At 41.6% G+C, this 12,737-nt stretch overlaps 1 protein-coding gene across 5 annotated transcripts in view; it reads right to left on the reverse strand.

The window, feature by feature from the left end:
• rps6kc1 (ribosomal protein S6 kinase polypeptide 1) overlaps nt 1-12,737 on the reverse strand; it is a 198,681-nt gene that overhangs the window by 13,644 nt on the left and 172,300 nt on the right. For all 5 annotated transcript variants that reach the window (XM_069931317.1, XM_069931316.1, XM_069931319.1 and 2 more), the window contains 2 exons: nt 2,632-2,714; nt 2,439-2,534 (listed from right to left, as the gene is read on the reverse strand). In XM_069931317.1, the coding sequence (XP_069787418.1) occupies nt 2,439-2,534; nt 2,632-2,714 (179 nt within the window). The remainder of the gene's footprint in view (nt 1-2,438; nt 2,535-2,631; nt 2,715-12,737) is intronic.

Raw genomic sequence — 12,737 nt, forward strand, 5'->3', positions numbered from 1 at the left:
ACTCAGTGGCAAAAGGACAGATTCTTCCCCGCTGCAATGAGATTCCTGAATAATGAATGAATCAAAGACACTTCCTTACTTTTCATAAACTATTATTTTTTTTTATATACATAGTAATGTCGTAAGACAGTTATAATATTTTTATTTGCTCTATAATGTTGCTGCAAAACAAGTCAACTTTATTTATCATTCATACCAAGATCGCACAGACCACAAAGCATACCATGTTAGGAAAGCAATTAACACATTAAAATATTAAGGCATTAAGACGTATGCACTGAAAGTCCACGGTGCACTATGCACATCTGTACTGGGAGTTCTGGAGCCTGATGGCTTGGGGGGGGGGGGGGGGGCAGAGAGTTGTTTCCCACTATGGATGTAAGGGCCAAAGTGCTACGGTACCTTCTGCCAGATTACAGAAGGGAAACAGTTTGCATGAGGGGGTACATGGAGTCTTTCACAATGTTTATTGCTTTCCACCTGCATCAAGTGTAGAAGATGTACTCCATGCTAGGAAGAGGTTCCCCAATGGTATTTTCTACTGACTTCATTATCCTCTGCAGGGTCTTTTGGTCCAAGGTGGTACGGTTTCCAAACCAGGTGGTGATAGGATGCTCTCAAAACATCCTCTGTAGAATGTAGTGAGGAGAGAGGGTAGGAGATGGAATTTCCTCAGCCTTCACAGGAAGTAGAGGTGCTGCTGGACTTTCTTGGCTAAGGAGCTGGTAATTAAAGGACCAGGTGAGGTTCTCTGCCAGGTGTGCACCGAATTTTATGACTTCTTTGACAATAAATCTTGATTCTGATTCTATTATTTCCAACAAACATTTTACCACATTCCACCTATCATATCCTCAGCCAGTTTGCCAAACTATCCTCCTTACACAGCAATCCAGTTCAGTATTATTGGAAAACATGAACATATTACACTCAATGCCCTCATCCAAATCATCAGACTATAAAAATCCTGGAGTTGCAACATAAATTGCTGAAATACACAATGGTCAAAGCCTTTCATCCTAAAAGTGACATTTCAACTGCAATAAATGCACTTACCCAAAATACTATGGGCTCTAGTTTTGTGAACTTCATCAAATGTCTTCTGAAAGTCCATATACATCACATCTACTCATTCACCTTTATCTATTCTGCAAATTTCAACTCCTATAAACTAACAAATTTGTCATGCGTGATTTCCTCCTCATAAATCAATGTTGACTTTGCCTGACTTTATTGATTTCTAAATGCCCTATTCTTATTTGCTCAATAATACTCTTGCATTTTCCAAAATAAAAGCAGAAAATATTGAGAAAACTAAGTGAATGAAAACCAATAAATAAAAAGGAGATTATAGAACCTGACTAGCACCTGAAGAATTTTAATGGACATACAACATGTTATTCTCCTTTCAATGCCTAGGGATTTACATCATCAGGTTCAGGGATTTATCATCTTTTAGGTGCAATGTTTTCCTTAACACTTTTTTTTCCTTTGAGTTTCTTACTCTCCTTAATCGTGTTCTTTAGCGTCTTCTACTTAATGTTTGCTATTTCTTTATTCATCACTAACATTTGTCCCATCTTGGTCTGTAGAGAACCCATATAACTCTTGGTAGTTTCTTCCTAATTGCACTTGCATGGGTAAAGATTGACAAAGGTCCGATTTTACCAGTAAACAAGACATCAACACAAGGACAATTGCTGTTTCTTATGGCTTCATTCATTCATTCATTCATTCATTCATTCAGAAAGCCAGATGAGGAAATAGACCAAGTGGAGAAAAGGCACCCTAGAAGTGTGGTCTTCTGTTTTATAACAAGAAACATCTGACAAATGGACTAGAGATGTCAACATATCTCAAGATCTGTCCTGGAGCCTCCACATCAATACGGTCATGATGAAGGCTTGCCAGCGGCTGTACTTTGTGAGGAATTTGAGGAGATTTGGTACATCACTAAAAACTCTTGAAATTTTCTTTAGCTATACTGCGGAGAGCATTTTGACTGGTTGCACACTGCCCAGTATGGAGGTGCCAATGAACAGGATAGGAAAAGGCGACAGAGTTGTGAACTCTGGACATCATGGGGTTCAGTCTTCACTCCATCGAGGATATCTACAAGGACTCAAACCACCAAGGCCATGCCCTCTATCATCAGGAAGGAGTTACCAGAACCTGAATACAAAAGACCAGCAGCACAAAAGCAGCTTCTTCCCCATGCCATCAGATTTCTGAATGAACAATGAACCACAGTCTTTACCCACTTTCCCCAATTTATTTATTATTTTAAAGATATAATTTATAGCAATATTTGGACCTGTAATGCTGCCGCAAAACAAATTTTGTGACATGTTCATGACATTAAATTGTGATTCTATTACTTCAGGGCACAGACTCTCAATACATCTAAACTGTAGAATTTCATTTGAATAGCAAATTACCTGTTGCACCATTGATCTAGCTTCCTCTGATACATGATCTGGCAGGTTTATAGCTGTGTGTGTATTTATTCCAGCAGGATGGCACTGAAAAAGAGGCTGGAGCAAAGAAAATCAATTGCCATCATAAAGAAATTCTTTTACATACATGAATGTTTACAAGATGTCATCCAGTTTACAACTATGTTATACTCACTTTTCCAGTTAAGAGTTCAAATAAAATTGCTCCAAGACTCCACCAATCACAAGCCTCCGTTTCTTCTGCTATCCCCCCAATCTCTATGGAAAAGAATTCATTTTAGATTAAACCAGCACTTTAATTCAGTTACAAAACCCAATTAGTTACAGGATCATTTGACCAAGAACATTTTAGACCATGATTTTCCTTGCTGCCCCATTCTAGTCTTTAAACAAGTGACTTTTGCGCCAGCCTGCACTTTGGCCCACCAAATACATGTCAACAATCACATACTCATTTTAAACAAACCCTCCCCTATTCCTATCAAATATCTCCACCAATCATTTATGCAGCAGGGGCAATTGACATAGAACACAGAACATTACAACATATTACAGGCCCTTGGGCCACGATGTTGCAAAGACCCATATATACCTACCCAAAAAAAAAGGTGCCCAATTAACCTATCAGACCCACGTCTTTGGGATGTGTGAAGCAGCTGGAGGACTCCGAAGAAACAGTCACAGGAAGAACATGTAAACTCCACACAGGCAGCACTAGAGGTCAGGGTACAACCTGGGTCAGTGCAGCTGTGAAGTGGCAGCTCCATTTGGCTACATTGCTGTGCCTGATGGGTCACCAATCCAAAACATTAACTGCTTCTCCACCCACAAATGCTGCATGACCTGACCTCAATTCATATATGCAGTATCCGCATTTTGTTTTGTAGTTTTATGAATAGCAGTTGTAGTTTGAAAAAATACATATTTAATTATTAAATCACAAATCCTAATAACTTGGGAGATTACTTTAAACTCTTACCAGTTCCTTTCTGTATTATTAATCCAGACCTTTGTTACCACCAAATAACATAAACATTACATTTTTGAATTCTTAGATATAACTCAACAGGAAAATGTTGGTGAGCAGAATATTTGGAAAAAAAATGAATGGATGAAAAAAAAATTAGTAATTGCATCCAAAAATAGTTGAAATTTCAGTCAATTTTGTCAATCATGCATCCCAAGAACATCATTTCATTGGAAATGAAGCTTTCAGAAGCACCTCTCAAAAATAAAAAAAAATCTTTGTGAAGCAGTGAAATTCTAGTATTCTTGTCCTTGATTCAACTAGTTGTGTTGTTAATGTTCATAATTTGGGACTGTGAGAGCAGGAAACAAAAAGGCCTCACATGAGGAAGTTACCAAGTGGCACTCTTGGGCAGATGAGGCGATGCAAGTTTTACTCATCTTGACTAAGACCCAAACTCAACCAGAAGCTGGCCTCAGGATCTTGCGGGAAGGGACCTAGCACGCACTCCCTAGAACTCTCTACCCACAGACTGCCCTCAGCATTAGGAGATTCCTCCTTTGTAATCTTACAGTGATGGACAAAGATGAAGTATTGAAATTGATTTTCTCATTCATTTTTAAATTTAAAATTTAGACATACAGCACTGCAACAGGTCCTTTCAGCCCCTGATACAACTTGAAGGGTGGGAAGAAATGAGAGCACCTGGAGGAAGCCACGCAGAGTCAGGGAGAACGTACAATCTCCTTACAGACAGTGGGAGATTCAAAGCCTGGTCTTGGTCATTGCCGGTGCGCTAACAGCTACGCTAACCGTGCCGCCCCTGATCAGTAGGCATCAATGAACAATCCCTGTTGCACTGAGTATGCTCTCTTCTTACTGCTACCTTCAGAAGACTGAAGTTCAGCACCTCTGGATTTAAAAATAGACTCTTTCCAACAGTATTAAGCTCTGGAATCTCCCTGCACCATCTGAAGCATAATACAAGCCCACCAAAGATCTATTTATTTACCACTGACAAGTTTTTGTATTATTGGTCAACCAATTGCTTATTGCTTATTTTATTTTCTCCTCCTTTTATTTTAATTCTGATTTTTAATGAAACATCACAGTAATAGCCCCTACTGGCCCATGTGACCAATCACACCGTTTTACATCTATAAACGCGCTGCTGCCATAAGCACAAGAGACTCGCAGGGTGGGGGGAGAGATTTGTCAGCTTAACATGGGATTCTTTTGTGAGGCTAGATTGGCTTTTTATTACTGGGCATGGCATTACTTTTATAAATTTTGAATTACTGATTTCTAATTTCTCAGATGGCCAAAGATATTAAAATCTTATCTTGGAATATCTCGGAATTGAACCACCTGGTTAAATGTCAAAAGACCTTTTCACATATTGGAAAGTTTCAACCAGAGATTATTTTCTTAACAAGAAAACATCTTCATGTATCTGATATCTCCCGCTTCTTAACTTTTTGAAGGGGCAGAAATTTCATTCTGCATTTATGGCTAAATCTAGGGGAGTTTCAATCTTGATTGATTAATCAGTGCTGTTTATTTAACAAAGAGAGAGAAGATAACCAACACTAATGGTCATTTTCTTACTCTGTCTGGTAAACTACGTTCTAAGCTTTTATGTTTTTGTTAACATTTATGATCCTAATACCGATAACCCATTTTTTTTTTTAATGTCTCTTTTCTCTTTTACTTGATTTAAATATGTACCCTTTGGTAGTAGGCAGCGACTTAAACTACTGGCTCGATCCAGTACTTGACTGTTCATCTCATAAGATTGCTAATTTAAACAAGTCAGCTATACTCATAAATTCTTTTATGCTACAACCTGGTGTTATTGATGTATGGAGATTTCTCCATCCTGATGATAAGGAATTCTCTTTTTTCCCCAAAGGTCCACCATACATAATCAAATATTGATTACTTTCTTATGGACCAACAATTAATTTCTTCTCTTTTGTACTTATGAGAACATATTAATTTCTGACCACTCTCCAGTGATCTTGTCTATTAATACCCTAGATTGACTAAATAATGGCGGTTGAATATTCTTTATCACACCCTGATTTTTTGAAATTCACATCTATGACTGAGTGGCACTGCAGTAGTGAATTGTATAAAAAAAGACAATGATACAACATACAGAAGGGAGATTGAAAACTTGGCAGAATGCTGTACTAACAACAACTTTGCATTCAATCTCACCAAATCAAAGGAGCTGATTAGGAAGATAAAATAAGAAATGTACAATCCAGTGATTGTTGGGGAATCAGAGGGAGAAGGGTAAGCAAATTTTAATTCCCAGGAGTCACTATCTTGGAGGACCTTTCACCATGAAGAAAGCACGTTAGCGCCTGCATTTCCTCGGGAGTTTTCAGAGGTTTGGTATGGCATCGTTAACCTTGGAAAACTTCTATAGATGGGTAGCAGAAAGTGTGCTGACCAGCTGCATCACGGCCTGGTGTGAGGGGGCCAATACCTCGAAGTGCAAAGCCCTGCAAAAGGAGTGAACACAGCCCAGTACACCACAGGCAAAATTCTCACAAACTCCACCATCAGACAGCTAAACAACAAACTCAGAGACTCACTTAAGGATTCTTACTTTGCACATCATTTATTATTGAATATTACTTTCTGTAATGCAGTTTGCTTACCTTTCTTTTTTATTTACATTTCTCTCTTTTGTATATGTATCTTTTCACTGACAAAAGGCAAAGGAGGAAAAACCCAACACCCAACCCACCAATTTTCCCCTGCAGCCGCTGCAACCGTGTCTGCCTGTCCCGCATCGGACTTGTCAGCCACAAACGAGCCTGCAGCTGACGTGGACTTTTTACCCCCTCCATAAATCTTCGTCCGCGAAGCCAAGCCAAAGATATGTATATTTTCTTGAGTAATGCACAACTGATATGTAGAAATTCTGCCTAGCCTGCAGGTAGAATCTCAGGGTTGTATGTGATGCCATGTATGTACTCTGACAATAAATCTAAACTTTGAACTTTGACTTTGAATCTCCTAACCCACATTTATTTTTTTTTATCCTCTTTGTGGCATCTTAGTTGTACTTAATTTATGTTTTATATAACTAGGAAGCTGAAGTAAGATTTTCATTACATCTATATTTTGTACTTAAGTGCATGACAATAAACTCTCATTCATTTATTCAAAGTGCTAAACAACACAAGACTCCTGTTGCTTGAACTTTTAAGTTGTGGAACTGATGGAATCAAAACATTAAATTTTGAATGAAATTATTTTTTAATGGGTGCCTCCAAGTGCTTAATTGCCATCGACCTGAAATATTAATCATTTCCCTTCACTCAGTTGTGGGACAGATATATTGGGCCGAACTCAGTATTTTCTATTTTTATTTAAGCTTAAAGTAAGGTTTGTTTACACTTTACTCACTTTATCATTTGGAGAATCCTTCAAATTGGAACTACTTAAATTTCAATGAGCCTTTAATAAGAACATGAGGTGGCCACTGAGTACCTCAACCTATCCTGTCATTCAATATAGTCACGGTCAATCTACCCCAGACCTCAACTCCTCTTCTGTGCCAGATCTCCAAAAACCTGCCCCAACTTTTCAAAAATATATCTACTCCCTCTTCAAATAATCTAGCCTCTGTAACCCTCGAGGAAGATTTAACGTCCTTCAGTTTTAAACCTGATTTTTTTTTAAAAAAACATACAGCACGTTAACAGGCCATTTCGGCCTACGAGCCTGAATTTACACCCAATTAACCTACATTTTGAAGGGTGGGAGGAAACTGGAGCCAGAGAATACCCATGCAGATGCAGGGAGAACATACAAACTCTTTACAGACAGCGTGGGATTAAAACCCACGTCCCAATCGCCGGTGCTGTAAAGGCATTGTGCTAACTGTTATGCCAACTGTGCTGCTCAGCTTGTGCCCTGGTTCAAGATTCTCCCTCCAAAGGAAACATCTTGACATCTACCTTGTCATTCCTCTGCAGGAACTTGCATGCTTCAGTAAGATCACTGTTCAATATTCTAAAATTCAAAACAAAGTAATTTCTTTAGCCACTCATATTATTCACTCCTTGTCAGACTCCATGGACACAAGGCCACATTTAGTGTGTGTGTGTGTGTGTGTGTGTGTGTGTGTGTGTCTCTCTCTCTCTTCATACTGACATACTGCCAGAATCATCAACTTCATGCATCAAAAGTGATCATTGCCTTTAAATTTTAAATTTAGACATACAGCACAATAAACAGACCTTTGTGGTCCACAAGCCCGGGCTGCCCAAATAGCCAAATTAACCTACAACCTATGTGTTTTTTTTTGAAGGGTGGGAGGAAACTGGAGCACCCAGAGGGAAACCATGCAAACAGAAGGAGATCATACAACCTCCTTACACTCAGCACCGGATCAAACCCAGGTCACTGGTGCTGCAGTAGCATTGCACTAACCACTACACTAAGCATGCCAACCCTATGCTAAACATGCTGTCCTGTTATAAAACAGCTTTGATAATATTTTTTTTAAAATTCATATTAGGGCTGATGACAAGACATCATTTATGATTGTGATTGAATTTTCAATGGCAAAACTAGTCACAGGTTCCTTCCTATAAGACTGGGAGTTTGATGCATTTCACAATAAAATGCAGCCAGAATAGGTTTTCACATATAGGCCACAGGAGGTTCTTTAAATTCTTAGTGTGAATGGGTTAAATAACAGAGTCTCATGACTGAAGTGCATTTGCTGGTGGGTGAATGATATACATTGTGTAGGGACCAAATAAATTTCAATGTCAACTCCGAAAGAGGAAGACTTCTATTGAAGTAAAATATTCCTCAATTCTAGGCATAGCGAGGGAGGTTCCGTTTTCACATGAAGGAGTTCCACCTGTCCTTTAAGGAAAATATTTTCATGCAAAGGAAGAAACTACACACTTCCCAATAAGATCGTGTTGCTTCCCCAAAAGTATCTACATCAAAAGAGGACACACAAACTTATAGATCTTACTAATTATTTTGCATGGAGCACATTTGAAATGATTTATTTGGTTTAAGTCCAGTAAAGGAAGAACAACCTCTTTCCCGATTCCCCCTCAACACCCATTTCAGAAAATAAAACCAATCTATTGTTTTTAGAAATATAACTTTAAAGAACATCCTCTCCTCTTCACAGCAAGTTCCCCTTAAATCTCAAAGAGCCAGGCTCAACCTTCCAATCTAATTTCTAAAGAAGAAAGAATTAAGCTGGTCTAGAATAAGCGTAAATTGCAATGTTCTTTGATTTCAAAACATTCCATTGAAAAGGCAATTGCCTGTCTCACAAAATCCAGTTTGGTGTCATTATTTGTACACACTGACAAAAGCAGACTAATTCAAGCTATGGGTATATAGATAATCATGTCTATTTTTCATCTATTTTAATTTTAACTGTGAATGTTAAAAGGAAACTCATGACTTCTCAATGAAGGGCATGTGGCGAACTGTGCCTCTCCATTGTCGAACCGGCTTCCATAGTTGCGGGCCCCCGCAGGACTGGGAGTTCCCAGTGCTTGGGGGGGGTGGGGGGAGGCACAAAAAACTCAGGGAGGTGCGTGACTGCAGGGTGATTGTGATAGCGTACCAACTGTATTTATTTAAATTCCTGCCAAGGTTAAAAAAAAATGAATTCCATTGGTTCAACTCACAGACGACTTCTGTTGTACTCTGTTCACTGCCCCACACGCTATAATGGTAACCCCTATGGATAAGCAAGCTACCGTTTTTTTTGGACCTTACAGTCACAGGTTTGGTTCGAGCAGGCAGAGGCCCAGTTTCACGTTCGTCAGAACAGGGTGGAAAGGCTCCTTCATATGGAAGACCTCGGCAACCAAACACCTTTTGCACTAATGAATGAGATGCTGGCGCTCATGGATGGGCACAAGTCCAGTTTTATTTTCGAGCAGATTTTCAAGGAACAGATGCCAGAGGACATCCATCTACTCCTTGCAGAGAATGATTTCAGTGATCCCCGTCAACTGGTTGCCCACATGGATGAGCTAGGGCATGTCAAACACCATGGGAAGCAACTGTTGGTCTTGTGGCAGTGCCACGCCAAAAGTCATGAGCTATACCTACTCCTGACAGAGGTGTGGGGTCAAACTCAGCGGTGAGAGGCACTGGGAGAGAGCAGTGGTGCTTTTATCACCAAAGGTAGGGACCTACGGCTCGCCAGTGCCGACCCCCTTGCACGTACCCAGTAGTGACAATGATGGCCGGCCACAAGGACAGCCTCATCTACCTGTGGGATCAGCATTTGGGTTGGTGTTTTCTCATCGACACAGGAGCAGTGCATTGCTCCACTCTGGCTTGGATACGCATTCTGGAAAGAAGAGGCCTTCCATGACATGCACCAACAACAGCAGCATCAATACCACTCAAATTTGGCTCTTCCTGATTTAGATGGCCCTTTACCATCACCAATGTGTCTCAGCTGCTAGTGGGCGCCGACTTTCTATGAGCACATTGCCTCTTAGTGGATCTAAAAGTTTGCCATCTGGTTAATTCCAAGATGTTGAAGTCACTTGCCGATCTGCCGTATTACCTGCACCACACCTCGACTCCGTGACCCTCTTGGAGAAAAAGAGTATGCCAAAATCCTGGCCAAGGTTCCGAGCATCATCACTCCACCATTCACAGCGGCCAAGCCCAAGCACGCAGTACAGCATCCTAGCATCCTATCCCATCAAATGAACTGCCTCTTCATGCATGAACACGCAGGCTGCCTCCAGACAAACTGCAGTTGGGCAAGGAAGAATTCAGGAGATGGGCATCATTTGGCACTCAGAGAGCCCCGTCCCCCACTTCATATGGTTCCCAAAGCATCTAGTGGCTGGAGGCCTTTTGGGGTCTATTGTTGCCTTAATGAGATTACAATGGCAGATCGATACCCAGTTCCCCACATACAGGATTTTACAGCAAATCTACATGGCACTAAAATCTTTTCCAAGATTGCCTGGTACACGGTTACCAGTTCATCCGGACGACATTCCTCAAACAGACCTCATTATCCTATTCAGGCTTTTCGAGTTCCTCCATATGCCATTCGGATTGAAGAACGCAGCCCAGACCTATCAATAACTCATGGACACGGGACCTGGACTTTGTGTTTATATATTTGGATGACATCCTCGTTACCAGCCGCTCCCATCAGGAACACCAGGCACATTTTTCTCAGTTCTGTCAGCAGCTTGACGAGCATGGCTTAGCAATCACATTGATTAACATAGGGCGGTCCCACTACCACCCAAGGTTGAGTTCCCCAAACTATCAACCATTAAGGACCTGCAGGAGTTTGTCAGGATGATAAATTTCTATCATTGTTTTGTGCAAGCAGCCACCAGAATAATGCAGCCACTTTTCAAGCTCTTGCTGCACAACCTAAAGAGCTGAAATGGGATGTAGAGGCCATGGTGCATTTGAAAAATTCAAAGTAGCACTGGTGAAAGCAACTATGCTGCTGCACCCACAGACTGACATGCTGACGGCTCTCATGGTCGATGTATCAAGCACTGCTGTAGGTGGGGTACTAGAACAGCTGTTTAATGCCACCTGGAAACCCCTGGCCTTTTTCAGTCACCACCTGAAGCAGCCTGAACAAAATAACAGCACTTTTGATAGAGAACTCCTTGGTCTTTACCTTGCCGTAGGTCACTTTTGTCTCTTTCTGGATGTGATTTACAAATCACATCAGCTCACGTTTGTTTTCACCAAGGTGTCGGGTCCATGGTCAGCCCAACAGTAATGACATCTCTCATATATCTTGGAATTCACAACTTCTATGTGGCACATTGTGGGGAGAGACAATCTGGTGGCTGATACATTATCTCACACAACCATCACACCAGTCCATTCTCTGGTTCCAGGAATAGACTATATGGGTTTGGCAGCGACCCATCAAGAAGATAATGAGATAGCCACATATCGCACTACCATCTTGTGCCTGAAATTAGAGGATGTAAAGTTTGGACCAGTAAATTCCATGCTGCTTTGTGATGTGTCCACTGGACAACCAAGGCTGATCATCCCTACTAGCTGGCACTGTCGAGTATTCGATGCCATACACAGTTTGGCTCACCCTTCTATTCAGGCGACAACAAGGCTCATGGTGGTCAAATTCATGTGGCACGGATTGCACAAGCAAGTTGGCATTTGGGCAAGGACACGTACCCCATGTCAAACCTCCAAAATTCAACGCCACATCAAGGTTCCACTGCAGACTTTCGTCCCGACACAGAGGCGGTTCAATCATATCCATCTCGATATCGTCAGGCCATTAACCCTGTCCAGAGGCGCTACTCACTTTTTTTTTTACCATGGACAGATTTATGAGATGGCCTCTCGGTCACCTCCACTACACTTGTGCACTTGGATAGCCTGTTTCAATTTACCTATGGATATCTCCTATGTCAGAGGGACACAGTTCACATCCAGGCTATGGACTGCAATCACACAGTTACTGGGCACGCAGCTGCACTGTACTATGGCCTATCATCCTCAGTCTAACTGTATATTGGAGTGTTTTCATCAACACATGAAGACAGCTCTCGTGGCATGCTTCAAGGGTCCGAACTGGATGGACGAATTACCCTGGGTACTGTTAGGTAAACGTACCACGTCAAAAGATCTGGCTACTTCCTCAGCCAAATTGGTGTATGGACACCCCACCCCCAATAGTCCCAGGTGATTTCATCCTGGCAGCACATGGGCAGCAGGAGTCTCCCACTTCTTTACTGACACATCTGAGAGAAGGTTGGTGCACTGGCACCAGTCCCAATCACCCGGCATGGACTTCTGATTTCCTACGTTCTGGCCAACCTTAAGGACTGCCAGTATGTGTTCCTTGCCCACAGGACACCATTGAAACAGCCATACGAGGGCCCTTTTCGGGTGCTGCAGAATGACATCACAACGTTTGTTCTAGAATGGGTGCCAAACAAAAGAACGTTTCTGTGGATTGCTTTAAGCCAGCACACTTGGACCTGGACCAACCAGTATGGGTGGCATGCCCCTGGTGCAGAGAGCATCCACCAGCCCCTTAAGTGAGACTGCGGTGTCACATCCGATCTCTGGTTCTTTTGGGGGGGGGGGGGGGTGTCATGTGGTGAACCGCGTCACCCCATTATCGAAGTGGCGTCCATAATTCCGGGCCCCTGCAGGATCAGGAGTTCCCAGTGGCTGGGGGGGCACAAAGAACTCTGGGAGGCGTATGACTTCAGAGGTCGGGTGATTGTGATAGCGCACGCCAACTGTAATTATTTAAATTCCTGCAA

The sequence above is a fragment of the Narcine bancroftii genome, chromosome 4, assembly GCF_036971445.1.
Source record: "Narcine bancroftii isolate sNarBan1 chromosome 4, sNarBan1.hap1, whole genome shotgun sequence".
Taxonomy (NCBI): domain Eukaryota; kingdom Metazoa; phylum Chordata; class Chondrichthyes; order Torpediniformes; family Narcinidae; genus Narcine; species Narcine bancroftii.